At 44.2% G+C, this 15,653-nt stretch overlaps 1 protein-coding gene across 1 annotated transcript in view; it reads left to right on the top strand.

The window, feature by feature from the left end:
• Positions 1–15,558: 15,558 nt before the first annotated feature.
• Positions 15,559–15,653, top strand: part of tspan10 (tetraspanin 10) — a gene marked incomplete at both ends in the record, with an annotated part of 1,732 nt that continues 1,637 nt past the window's right edge. The window contains one exon of the mRNA XM_084174984.1: positions 15,559–15,648. Within this exon, the coding sequence (XP_084031110.1) occupies positions 15,559–15,648 (90 nt within the window). The remainder of the gene's footprint in view (positions 15,649–15,653) is intronic.

Below are 15,653 nucleotides of genomic sequence, written 5' to 3'. Positions count from 1 at the left end.
TGTGGACAGCTCTCTTATAAACTCTCTAAGCCAACCCCCACCTGCTGGACTCCTTCCCTTTATAACCAGGACACCACTCTGTAAACGCACACACACACACACACACACACACACACACACACACACACACACACACACACACACACACACACACATGGTTCCCGTGCACACACACACACACACACACACACACACACACACACACACACACACACACACACACACACACACACACACACACACACACACACACACACACACACACACACACACACACACACACACACACACACAGAGTAACACACTAACATCATGACTAAAACCAGTACTGAAACACACAGCTTGTTTATTACTCATGGTAGCATGTGATCATCCTGTCACCGTTATAAATGGATCTAATGATCTTGACATAACATGCTTCAATCCAAACATTACCGTCCCAGAAAAACAGAAATTCGTTCCCTCTGGTGCTGGGCTGAGGAGAGGAGAGGCCAGTCTGTGGCCAGCCAGCCCAGTAAGGGCCAGCCCGGGGCCTGAGCCAGCTGGATCTGGAGATGGGGGAATAAGCCCCTGCAGAGCAGAGAGCCATCATGGAGTAGTGAGAAGAGATCCATGACTCCTGTGAGATATATCATTAGTCTTCTGTGTTTCTAGACTCTAAAATGTTATAAACAGGTGTTAACCTAACATCATGACAGGTGTAGGAACATTTGGATAGAGAAAAATAAGAAAACGTTGTGATTCAATTCCATCTCACCAGAGAACAACATTGATGTGTTGGAATATGACAGTGTGGGTTCCCCAGATAGAACAGTTGAATGTTGACACTAACCTTTTTTGACACAGGAACCAAAGCACTGACTGGAACCAAAATATTTGTTCCTAACAGAGACTATAAAATAGACCATTTATCAGTGAAACACAGTCTCTCTCTATTGAAGTAGCAGGCGGAAGGGAAACATTTTGCCAGCCTCCATCACTTATTAAGACCAAAGTTTTACAAACTATCTTATGATGATTTATCACAGAAAAGTGTTTACTGTAATTTAATGTCCAGTGATTACAACAACAAGCTTTTTTGGTCAAAGCTTTTATGGTAATTAGCAAGCACAATATAGCCTGTTTGACTGCACTAAGGTTATTCTACATTTACATTTACATTTTAGTCATTTAGCAGACGCTCTTATCCAGAGCGACTTACAGGAGCAATTAGGGTTAAGTGCCTTGCTCAAGGGCACATTTACGTCATTTAGCAGACGCTCTTATCCAGAGCGACTCACCAATTGGTGCGTTCACCCTATAGCCAGTGGGATAACCACTTTACAATTTTGGTGGGGGGGGGGGGGGGTAGAAGGATTACTTTATCCTATCCCAGGTATTCCTTAAAGAGGTGGGGTTTCAAATGCCTCCGGAAGGTGGTGAGTGACTCCGCTGTCCTGGCGTCGTGAGGGAGCTTGTTCCACCATTGGGGTGCCAGAGCAGCGAACAGTTTTGACTGGGCTGAGCGGGAACTATGCTTCCGCAGAGGAAGGGGAGCCAGCAGGCCAGAGGTGGATGAACGCAATGCCCTCGTTTGGGTGTAGGGACTGATCAGAGCCCGAAGGTACAGAGGTGCCGTTCCCCTCACTGCTCCATAGGCAAGCACCATGGTCTTGTAGCGGATGCGAGCTTCAACTGGAAGCCAGTGGAGTGTGCGGAGGAGGGGGGTGACGTGAGAGAACTTGGGAAGGTTGAACACCAGACGGGCTGCGGCATTCTGGATGAGTTGTAGGGGTTTAATGGCACAGGCAGGGAGGCCAGCCAACAGCGAGTTGCAGTAGTCCAGACGGGAGATGACAAGTGCCTGGATTAGGACCTGTGCCGCTTCCTGTGTAAGGCAGGGTCGTACTCTCCGAATGTTGTAGAGCATGAACCTGCAGGAGCGGGTCACCGCCTTGATGTTGGCGGAGAACGACAGGGTGTTGTCCAGGGTCACGCCTAGGCTCTTCGCACTCTGGGAGGAGGACACAGCGGAGTTGTCAACCGTGATGGCGAGATCATGGAACGGGCAGTCCTTCCCCGGGAGGAAGAGCAGCTCCGTCTTGCCAGGGTTCAGCTTGAGGTGGTGATCCGTCATCCATACTGATATGTCTGCCAGACATGCAGAGATGCGATTCGCCACCTGGTTATCAGAAGGGGGAAAGGAGAAGATTAGTTGTGTATCGTCAGCGTAGCAATGATAGGAGAGGCCATGGGAGGATATGACAGAGCCAAGTGACTTGGTGTATAGGGAGAAAAGGAGAGGGCCTAGGACTGAGCCCTGGGGGACACCAGTGGTGAGAGCACGTGGTGCGGAGACAGCTTCTCGCCACGCCACTTGGTAGGAGCGACCGGTCAGGTAGGACGGTCGCTCCGTCCTACCTGACCGTCCTCTACTGAGAGACCAGAGATGTAGAAGCCAGATAGAACCCATTCCATGCAGCCAGATGCTGTAGAAATAACCTGATCCCTTTTATCACTGTGCAGGAATCTGACTGGACAGTACTGGCATGAGCACCACAGCTTAACACACCAACAAACACACAAATACGCACACATACACACAAATACGCACACACACGCACACACACGCACACACACACACACACAGACACACACACACACACACACACACACACACACACACACACACACACACACACACACACACACACACACACACACACACACACACACACACACACACACACACACACACACACACACACACACACACACCATTATCATTCCATCCACCAGCCACAGTGATATACTATAAATACCAGCACACAACTTAAAGCTGAAAATACATACCTGTTGATCAAACAAGCTAACGCTTTAGTCTTTAACTGACAACACATACCTGTTGATCAAACAAGATAAGGGTTTAGTCTTTAACTGACATCACATACCTTTTGATCAAACAAGATAAGGGTTTAGTCTTTAACTGATATCACACACCTGTTGATCAAAAAAGCTAACGGTTTAGTCTTTAACTGACATCACATACCTGTTGATCAAAAAAGCTAACGGTTTAGTCTTTAACTGATATCACATACCTGTTGATCAAACAAGCCTAGGGTTTAGTCTTTAACTGACATCACATACCTGTTGATCAAACAAGCTAAGGGTTTAGTATTTAACTGACATCACATACCTGTTGATCAAACAAGCTAAGGGTTTAGTCTTTAACTGACAACACATACCTGTTGATCAAACAAGATAAGGGTTTAGTCTTTAACTGACATCACATACCTGTTGATCAAACAAGCTAAGGGTTTAGTCTTTAACTGACATCACTTACATGTTTATCAAACAAGCTAACGGTTTAGTCTTTAACTGACAACACATACCTGTTGATCAAACAAGATAAGGGTTTAGTCTTTAACTGACATCACATACCTGTTGATCAAACAAGCTAACGGTTTAGTCTTTAACTGACATCACATACCTGTTGATCAAACAAGCTAAGGGTTTAGTCTTTAACTGACAACACATACGTGTTGATCAAACAAGATAAGGGTTTAGTCTTTAACTGACATCACATACCTGTTGATCAAACAAGCTAAGGGTTTAGTCTTTAACTGACATCACTTACATGTTTATCAAACAAGCTAACGGTTTAGTCTTTAACTGACATCACATACCTGTTGATCAAACAAGCTAAGGGTTTAGTCTTTAACTGACATCACATACCTGTTGATCAAACAAGCTAAGGGTTTAGTCTTTAACTGACATCACATACCTGTTGATCAAACAAGCTAAGGGTTTAGTCTTTAACTGACATCAAATAACTGTTGATCAAACAAGCTAAACGTTTAGTCTTTAACTGACAACACATACGTGTTGATCAAACAAGATAAGGGTTTAGTCTTTAACTGACATCACTTACATGTTTATCAAATAAGCTAACGGTTTAGTCTTTAACTGACATCACATACCTGTTGATCAAACAAGATAAGGGTTTAGTCTTTAACTGACATCACATACCTGTTGATCAAACAAGCTAAGGGTTTAGTCTTTAACTGACATCACATACCAGTTGATCAAACAAGATAAGGGTTTAGTCTTTAACTGACATCACATACCAGTTGATCAAACAAGCTAACGGTTTAGTCTTTAACTGACATCACAAACCTGTTGATCAAACATGCTAAGGGTTTAGTCTTTAACTGACATCACATACCTGTTGATCAAACAAACTAATGGTTTAGTCTTCAACTTACATCACATACCTGTTGATCAAACAAGCTAAGTGTTTAGTCTTTAACTGACATCAAATACCTGTTGATCAAACAAGCTAAGGGTTTAGTCTTTAATTGACATCACATACCTGTTGATCAAACAAGATACGGGTTTAGTCTTTAACTGACATCACATACCTGTTGATCAAACAAGCTAAGGGTTTAGTCTTTTTTGCCCTAGGCACTCCAAACCTCATTAAAATAATAAAATAATTGATTATATGAATCAGCTGTGTATTGCTAGGACAAAAATCTAAATGTAAATTCCTTGGGATCCCCAGGACAGAGTCTGGGAAACGTTGGACTAAGGTATACTTAATATATTGTATATCTTACAGTATATGGATTCTAGATCCATCTCCTGGACTACGGTATATTGAATATATTGTATATCTTACAGTACATGGATTCTAGATCCACCCGTTGTATGAGAATATATATATTCCCTGAACATAGCAATGTTGAAAAGAGATTGAGACAGACATACTGCTAATCTAACATGGTTTAGATGTAAAAGAGACCCACTGAGATGTACCATACAGATGATGACTGGATCCTGTCCACTGGCCCTGTGGACCACTGAGATGTACCATACAGATGATGACTGGATCCTGTCCACTGGCCCTGTGGACCACTGAGATGTACCATACAGATGATGACTGGATCCTGTCCACTGGCCCTGTGGACCACTGAGATGTACCATACACATGATGACTGGATCCTGTCCACTGGCCCTGTGGACCACTGAGATGTACCATACACATGTTGACTGGGTCCTGTCCACTGGCCCTGTGGACCACTGAGATGTAATATACACATGATGACTGGGTCCTGTCCACTGGCCCTGTGGACCACTGAGATTTGACATACACATGTTGACTGGGTCCTGTCCACTGGCCCTGTGAACCACTGAGATGTAACATACACATGTTGACTGGGTCCTGTCCACTACAGGCCTGGATCAGACCAGTATGATGTCCAACACAGTAGTGTTACTGTAGGGGAACACATGCTGGCCAAGGACCCAGAGGAGGGAGGGAGTTAGGGAGGGAGGGATGTGTGTTGTGTTCCAGTCAAGGACAGGCACAGAGCCATGTGTGTGATGAAACAGGTCCAGACCTGCTGTGGGTCACAGACATATTAACTGATATTCAACACTAGGGAGAGTTTATGAAGAGTTAATAAGGAGAGAGGGTTTATACCATCATTATAATAAAGCATTGCAGCTTATTTCAAAATAACAAAATAATGTACTTTCCCACTCATTTTAACAGCTAGGAAAACGTGACTGTAAAGTGTCTATGACCATCTATATGAATGAGGTGTTGAGGCTCAGTGAGTCCAGAGACAGGATAGTGATGGTTGTGTGTTAGAGGTTGATTGAAGAATGGTTTATTGTGAAGGTTCAGATGGAGAGTAATGTCTTCCAGACCCTGTCTCAACCCCAGTCCTAGTAAATGAACACAGTACCAGTTACAACCACATCCCATGCAACATGCCCAATTCCCCATCAACAGCCTCAGTCCCACCATCCTACACCACAGCCCCAAGCTTTACCCTGGCCTGAGCTGGTGGTTCTTCCAACCCCGGCCAGCTTGATCCTGAGCAGTAAAACAGTAATCCTGGGTGCAGGGCCAGCTCCAGCAGCTTCATCAAGCAGCTCAGTACAGCCCAGACCAACGCAGCACAGTCCTGACTGGGGAAAGAATGATAGCACAGGAACAAGGTGCCAAGAAGAAGAGGGATATCACACCATTTCTCTCTCTCTCTCTCATATTTTTCACTTTGCCTTCTCCCCGTCTCTCTCTGTCTCTCATTATGCTCCTGTTTGTTGGTGATGGCAAGAGATCTCAGTCTAGCTGATGGCTATAACAGACTTATAAAGCTGGGTCTCAGTCCTATACTGGAAAATAATATCCTCTGTGTTCTAACTCTGGGGGCCCAGGCAGCCTCTGTGTTCTAACTCTGGGGGCCCAGGCAGCCTCTGTGTTCTAACTCTGGGGGCCCAGGCAGCATACGAGAAGACACACAGCAGCAGAGACCCTGGCCTCTCCTCCTTGGATGGCACCCTATTCCCATAGTGGACTATGTTTGACCAGGGCCCAAAGAAGGGAAAAACAAGATTGAGTTCAGACAGAGAGAAATGGACACATGTGACTTATTTCCCATAACCCTGAACTAATCCTACACACACAGGAATAGACAGTACTACAAATTAAGAGACCGTACTACACAGGAAGAGAAAGCACTACACAGTAAGAGACAGTACTACACAGGAAGAGAGAGTAATACGCAGGAAGAGACAGTACTACACAGGAAGACACAGTACTACACAGGAAGAGACAGTACTACACAGGAAGAGAAAATACTTCACGAGAAGAGACAGTACTACACAAGAAAAGACAGGAAGAGAAAGTACGACACAGGAAGAGACAGGAAGAGACAGTACTACACAGGAAGAAACAGTACTACACAGGAAGTAACAGTACTACACAGGAAGAGACAGTACTACACAGGAAGAGACAGTACTATACAGGAAGAGGCAGTACTACACAGGAAGAGACAGTACTACACAGGAAGAGCCAGTACTACACAGGAAGAGACAGTACTACACAGGAAGAGACAGTACTACACATGAAGAGACAATACAACATGGGAAGAGACAGGAAGAGACAGTACTACACAGGAAGAAACAGTACTGCACAGGAAGAAACAGTACTACACAGGAAGAGACAGTACTACACAGGAAGAGACAGTACTACACAGGAAGAGACAGTACTACACATGAAGAGACAGTACTACACAGGAAGAGACAGTACTACACAGGGAGAGACGGTACTACACAGGAAGAGACAGATTACACAGGAAGAAACAGTACTGCACATGAAGAGACAGTACTACACAGGAAGAGACAGTACTACACAGGAAGAGACAGGACAACACAGGAAGAGACATTACTACACAGGAAGAGACAGCACTACACAGGAAGAGACAGGACTACACAGGAAGAGCCAGTACTACACAGGAAGAGACAGAAAGAGACAGTACTACACAGGAAGATACAGTACTGCACAGGAATAAACAGTACTACACAGGAAGGGACAGTACTACACAGGAAGAGACAGTACTACACAGGAAGAGACAGTATTACACATGAAGAGACAGTACTACACAGGAAGAGACATTACTACACATGAAGAGACAATACAACACAGGAAGAGACCGGAAGAGACAGTACTACACAGGAAGAAACAGTACTGCACAGGAAGAAACATTACTGAACAGGAAGAAACAGTACTACACAGGAAGAGACATTACTACACAGGAAGAGACAGGACTACACAGGAAGAGCCAGTACTACACAGGAAGAGACAGTACTACACAGGAAGAGACAGAAATAGACAGTACTACACAGGAAGAAACAGTACTGCACAGGAAGAAACAGTACTGCACAGGAAGAAACAGTACTACACAGGAAGATAGATTACTACACAGGAAGATACAGGACTACACAGGAAGAGCCAGTACTACACAGGAAGAGACAGGAAGAGACAGTACTACACATGAAGAGACAATACCACACAGGAAAAGACAGGAAGATACAGTACTACACAGGAAGAAACAGTACTACACAGGAAGAAACAATACTACACAGGAAGAGACAGGAAGAGACATTACTATACAGGAAGAGACAGTACTACACAGGAATAAACAGTACTACAGAGGAAGAGACAGTACTACACAGGAAGAGACAGCACTACACAGGAAGAGACAGTACTACACAGGAATAGACAGGAAAAGACAGTACTACACAGGAAGAGACAGTACTACACATGAAGAGACAATACTACACAGGAAGAGACAGGAAGAGACAGTACTACACAGGAAGAAACAGTACTAAACAGGAAGAAACAGTACTACTCAGGAAGAGACAGTACTACACAGCAAGAGACAGTACTACACAGGAAGAGACAGGAAGAGACATTACTGCACAGTAAGAGACAGTACTAAACAGGAATAGACAGTAATACACATGAAGAGACAGTACTACACAGGAAGAGACAGTACTACACAGGGAGAGACGGTACTACACAGGAAGAGACAGTACTACACAGGAAGAAACAGTACTGCACATGAAGAGACAGTACTACACAGGAAGAGACAGTACTACACAGGAAGAGACAGGACTACACAGGAAGAGACAATACTACACAGGAAGAGACCGGACTACACAGGAAGAAACAGTACTACATAGGAAGAGACAGGAAGAGACAGTACTACACAGGAAGAAACAGTACTGCACAGGAAGAAACAGTACTACATAGGAAGAGACAGTATTACACATGAAGAAACATTACTGCACAGGAATAAACAGTACTGCAAAGGGAGAAACAGTACTACACAGGAAGAGACAGGACTACACAGGAAGAGCCGGTACTACACAGGAAGAGACAGGAAAAAAAAAAAAAAAAAGGGAAGAGACAGTACTACACATGAAGAGACAATACCACACAGGAAAAGACAGGAAGATACAGTACTACACAGGAAGAAACAATACTACACAGGAAGAGACATTACTACAGAGGAAGAGACAGTACTACACAGGAAGAGACAGTACTACACGGTAAGAGACAGTACTACACAAGAATAGACAATACTACACAGGAAGAGACAGGAGGAGACAGTACTACACAGGAAGAAACAGTACTAAACAGAAAGAAACAGTACTACACAGGAAGAGACAGTACTACACAGCAAGAGACAGTTCTACACAGGAAGAGACAGGAAGAGACATTACTGCACAGTAAGAGACAGTACTACACAGGATTAGACAGACTACACAGGAAGAGACAGTACTACACAGGAAGAGACAGGACTACACAGGAAGAGACCAGACTACACAGGAAGAGCCAGTACTACACAGGAAGAGACAGGAAGAGACAGTACTACACAGGAAGAAACAGTACTGCACAGGAAGAAACAGTACTACACAGGAAGAGACAGTATTACACATGAAGAGACAGTACTACACAGGAAGAGATATTACTACACATGAAGAGACAATACAACACGGTAAGAGACAGTACTACACATGAAGAAACAGTACTGCACAGGAAGAAACATTACTGCACAGGAATAAACAGTACTGCAAAGGGAGAAATAGTACTACACAGGAAGAGACAGGACTACACAGGAAGAGCCGGTACTACACAGGAAGAGACAGGAAAAAAAGAAAAAAAAAAGGAAGAGACAGTACTACACATGAAGAGACAATTCCACACAGGAAAAGACAGGAAGATACAGTACTACACAGGAAGAAACAATACTACACAGGAAGAGACATTACTACAGAGGAAGAGACAGTACTACACAGGAAGAGACAGGAAGAGACAGTACTACACGGTAAGAGACAGTACTACACAAGAATAGACAATACTACACAGGAAGAGACAGGAGGAGACAGTACTACACAGGAAGAAACAGTACTAAACAGGAAGAAACAGTACTACTCAGGAAGAGACAGTACTACACAGCAAGAGACAGTTCTACACAGGAAGAGACAGGAAGAGACATTACTGCACAGTAAGAGACAGTACTCCACAGGATTAGACAGACTACACAGGAAGAGACAGTACTACACAGGAAGAGACAGTACTACACAGGAAGAGACCGGAAAAGACAGTACTATACAGGAAGAGAATGTACTACACATGAAGAGACAATACTACACGGGAAGAGACAGGAATAGACAGTACTACACAGGAAGAGACAGTGCTACACATGAAGAGACAAAACTACACAGGAAGAGACAGGAAGAGACATTACTACACAGGAAGAAACAGTACTACACAGGAAGAGACAGTACTACACAGGAAGAGACAGTACTACACAGGAAGAGACAGGAAGAGACAGTACTACATAGTAAGAGACAGTACTACACATGAAGAGACAATACTACACAGGAAGAGACAGGAAGAGACGGTACTACACAGGAAGAAACAGTACTACACAGGAAGAGACAGTACTACACAGGAAGAGACAGGAAGAGACAGTACTACACAGGAAGAAACAGTACTACACAGGAAGAGACAGTACTACACAGGAAGAGACAGTACTACACAGGAAGAGACAGGAAGAGACAGTACTACACAGTAAGAGACAGTACTACACATGAAGAGACAATACTACACAGGAAGAGACAGGAAGAGACAGTACTACACATGAAGAGACAGTACTACACAGGAAGAGACAGTACTACACACGAAGAGACAGTACTACACAGGAAGAGACAGTATTACACAGGAAGAGACAGTACTACACATGAAGAGACAGGAAGAGACAGTACTACACACGAAGAGACAGTACTACACAGGAAGAGGCAGTACTGTACAGGAAGAGACAGTACTACAAATGAAGAGACAGGAAGAGACAGTACTACACATGAAGAGACAGGAAGATACATTCTCCTCTGGAGAGACAGAGCAGGTCAGATCATGTACAGTCCTGTGTGTGTGTGTGTGTGTGTGTGTGCATGTGTATGTGTGTGTGTGTGTGTGCATGTGTATGTGTTTGTGTGCGTGTGTATGTGTGTGTGTGTGTGTGTGTTTGTGTGTGTGTGTGTGTGTGTGTGTGTGTGCGTGCTTGAGTCCATGTACTATGCTGTAGAAATAATATTTCCCTTCTTCCCAAAGGTCCATTATAAAGAATAGTCCACTAGATTGTAGAGTTTGTAAATAATTGAACGTTTTGTTTACTGTCAAATCAGGCAATCTAATTTCTTCACATCTGAAGCATCTGAAGACTAGACTGATTAAATGGTTCAGGTATTGATGTTCTGAAATACCGCAAACCCTGTTGAAGAGTTGGATAGAGTATGGTGACCTGTGGGAGTTGCTAATAGAAATCCATTACACAGTCTGGCCTGTACTGAGCTGCCCCAACACAGTGTGCTCTGTATGGAGTAATGGAGTTGTTAATGTATTCATCTGAAGGAGCACTGTGCTGCACGGCTTCTGGAGTCAGAAGCGTTTCATGCTGAAGAAAAGCTGTTTAACATGTTTATATACAGTTGCTATAACAACACACACCAAAGACAGTTGCTTAACATGTTCATATACAGTGGCTATAACAACACACACCAAAGTCAGCCATTGCTTGTGTTTACTGTTTATGCAGAAAATCCTGTGATTTGGAATCCAGTAGAAATCAAACATCTGTAATTCTATTTCTGCAACCATTTAACAAAACTCAGAAATTCACAATATTACCCAAGTTTCGACCGCTCTTGAGAGCTGTTTGGACCCCTTCATTATATGTGTGGAAAAGTGTGTGAGGGTGGTGGTCTCAGTGGAAACTCTCTGTCATTCACATGGTGAGTTGAGCCCATCATTCCAGTAGAATAATGGTCTTATTAGAGCAGACTGAGTCTGGTCAGTGTAACTCATGTTCACCTCAACTCATTTAAGGTCAATTTGAGGGACAATCTATTCCAGAGAGAGTATAATAGATGTCTTTCATGACTCTAGGTGACTGGCCATGAGGAGGTGTTGAGTTTGCCAGCAGTCCCAGAACAGCAGAAAACATTTTAAAAGCTGGAAGATCTGCACATATTCCTCTCCACTGGATATCTACCTCACCTGAGCTGAGATACTCTGAACTAAAACAGGAACCAAAGCAACAAGAAGAGCCAAGACAAATAGAGGATGGGAGGACTGGGAGTAAAACTACAGGAGACCTGGACCTGAGACCTACCATCTACCTCCTGGGACAAACCTGGACCTGAAACCTACGATCTACCTACTGGGAATAACGTGAGACCTACCATCTACCTCCTGGGACAAACCTGGACCTGAGACCTACCATCTGCCTACTGGGACAAACGTGAGACCTACCATCTACCTACTGGGACAAACGTGAGACCTATCATCTACCTACTGGGACAAACCTGGACCTGAGACCTACCATCTACCTACTGGGACAAACGTGAGACCTACCATCTACCTCCTGGGACAAACCTGGACCTGAGACCTACCAGCTACCTACTGGGACAAACCTGGACCTGATACCCACCAGATACCTACTGGGACAAACCTGGACCTGAGACCTACCAGCTACCTGCTGGGACAAACCTGGACCTGAGACCTACCAACTGACTACTGAGACAAACCTGGACCTGAGACCTACCAACTGACTACTGAGACAAACCTGGACCTGAGACCTACCAGCTACCTGCTGGGACAAACCTGGACCTGATACCCACCAGATACCTACTGGGACAAACCTGGACCTGAGACCTACCAGCTACCTGCTGGGACAAACCTGGACCTGAGACCTACCAACTGACTACTGAGACAAACCTGGACCTGAGACCTACCAACTGACTACTGAGACAAACCTGGACCTGAGACCTACCAGCTACCTGCTGGGACAAACCTGGCCTTAGCGCCTGGCAGTGTCAACTCTGTGGTGATGGATGACTGGATCTCAGAGGTGGACTGCAGCACTGCAGCATAGAGGATGATGCTGGGGAAGAGACTAATGTACTAATTTAGCCCATAGACTCCTAACAGGAGTCATTCCAATACAATGAGACACCTGAATCTGATATAAACACCATTAGCAGATGCTTCTGAATACATTAAATACATGAATCCATTTCAGCCCTAGATTTGGGTTGTGGGATTGACAGTGTTAACAATGTGTAACTACTGATTGACAGTGTTAACAATGTGTAACCACTGATTGACAGTGTTAACAATGTGTAACCATAGACTGACAGTGTTAACAATGTGTAACCCCTGATTGACAGTGTTAACAATGTGTAACCACTGTGGAGATAAAGTTGATATGTAAATACTGTGTTGTTGACTGACTGATTATTAAAGCAGAACAACAGAATACCTCTGACCAGCTTCTTTTGAGGCCAGCTACAGTCATTACAAGCTGTTAGGTCAGCACTGCTGCCCCCTGTAGGTCATATGAAGGAAGTGTCTATTCAAATGTACTTCTATAACTGATCACTAGCAGTCCTCCAACAGGCCAGGAGGAAGTTCATAGACTTCACATACAGCATCATAATAATTACCTTTATACACTCTCTTACTCTGTAGATCTATGTTATTCAGATGAGATATCTGTTGGGACTGAGTCCAATCTGACAGCCTCTGATAGTTTGATGGTGTCTGTCATTCAGATGAGCTATCTGTTGAGTCTGTGTTACAGGAGGGGGTCGCAGTTCCGGAGCGACCCACTAGGTGTCATCCTCCGACAACCTTAGGCACCTCCTCACTCACAGTCTGGACTAATCATTATCCTATTGGTGTCTCCTGTGTTTACCTGTTCACCCGTGTATTTATGCCCTCCTTCCCTGTGTTCCCTTGCTCTGTTTTCTCTGCTAGTTTCTCGATGCCAAATAGTACTAATCAGTGTCTGATCGCGAGACGTATGTACAGGTACTTGAGAAGTGTTCTTCCTGTTTCATTGTTGTTTTCAGTCATAGTTAGTATTTCAAATGTTTGCTGTCAGCCTGTTTTTGGAGACCAAGTTGCTCCTCCTTTATTTTATTGTGACAAGTCTGTTATTTTCTATCCTGGTTTTGGGACCACCAGTAATGATCCATGTTTCACCATCTCTGCCTACAGCCTACCGTCTATCCTGCACCGCACCTGGGTCATACCTCACACCAACCTTTACAGGACTGAGTCCAATATTTCAGCCTCTGATAGTTTGATGGTTTCTGGAGGAGACTCCTAGTGTACAGGTGCTCCTGATTTATGGGCTGACATATCTAACCAGGCCCAGAGCTTCATAGATGACACAACACACACACACATACACACACATACACACACATACACACACACACACACACACACACACACACACACACACACACACACACACACACCGGTTTTAGAAAGTGACGTTTTATGGTTTATACGTTTTATAAGAGATTCACTTTTACTGCCGAAGCAGATTTTTAAAGAGACAAACTATTTAAGGTATTTTACTGTGTAGAGAGAGAAATGGACTATATCACTGACCATACTGTGATAAAATGAAACCTTTCCTACTCCTTACCCTACAGATCCTTAACGTGTTGGAATTGCTTTTTGTTGTGGAATTAAAAAAGTTATTCTGGAAACTCAGCATTGTAAAATAAATCACCATGGGAATTCATAAAAAAATATATTAGGTTTTGTGTCAAAATGTTGCTTTGAGAACTTTGCTTCCGTGCGTACCCTCCATTTCCACCCCTGCTTAAAAGATTGCGATAATTTTCACTTCACTTCATTCTTTTTGAATTAATTCAATCTACCATAGCGACACTCATTGGTCACAACATTCTCACAATTCCGTATTATATGATGCCATTCCACAGTCTCATCACATGGCTGTTGTGGATGAAAGTGGGGTCTGTTCTCTGAGCCTCTCTTCTTCCTGTAACACTCGGGTGAAGTTGCCCTGAGCAGACGTTGATCTTGGGTCAGTTTTGCATTTTCCCCACTAATGGTTAAGGTTAGGATTGGGGGAAGTTAAGCTGATTCTAAATCTGTACCTAAGGGAAACTTCACCCTGGAGCGTAACACTCATTGAGGCGTGCTCTGATTACTTCTTAATCGTCTACACTGTGACTCTCACATGATGCTGCTAGAATCCCTGGGAGACCTGGGCTGTATTCATTAGGAACCAAACAGACTAACCCTAACCCTAACCCTCTCACATGATGTTGCTGAAATCACTGGGAGCCCTGGGTTTTATTCATTAGGAACCAAACAAAAGCCAATGGGCCAAAATGGGGGAGGGATCTACATTAATTTGTCCAATAAGAAACTCTTGTTTCCGTTACAAATCATTTTGCTACAGTGTGCACTAGTGAATACACACACGTCTGTCTGCTGGAGCCCTGAGCTAACTACCCACTCACCACATCACACTGCATAGAGCTGTACTGACCTGGCTTCCACCTCCTCTACTCTCTCCATTTCCCTTCAGACAGTCTCCTCTCCTCTCCTCTCCTCTCCTCTCCTCTCCTCTCCTCTCCTCTCCTCTCCTCTCCTCTCCTCTCCTCTCCTCTCCTCTCCTCTCCTCTCCTCTCCTCTCCTCTCCTCTCCTCTCCTCTCCTCTCCTCTCCTCTCTGTCCTGTAGTCTCTTAAACTGACTGGAAGACAGGGGGAGAATCGCCTCTCATACACTGACTAGCTGAGAGGACAGAGGAAGAATATTTTCTGAGAGGACAGGGGAAGAATATTTTCTGAGAGGACAGAGGGAGAACCGTTTCCTGGCAGCTAGGAAGATGAGGAGGTTCCAGTCCATGAGATGGTTTCGTTTTCCCTGGTTAAGGAGAGAGACCGCACAGACTGAGACCAGCCCACTCATACCAAAGGTACA

Source organism: Coregonus lavaretus (genome assembly GCF_964263955.1).
Source record: "Coregonus lavaretus genome assembly, chromosome: 2".
NCBI lineage: Eukaryota > Metazoa > Chordata > Actinopteri > Salmoniformes > Salmonidae > Coregonus > Coregonus lavaretus.
Note: the sequence above shows the minus strand (reverse complement) of the source record. Positions and strands in the feature narration are given on the sequence as shown.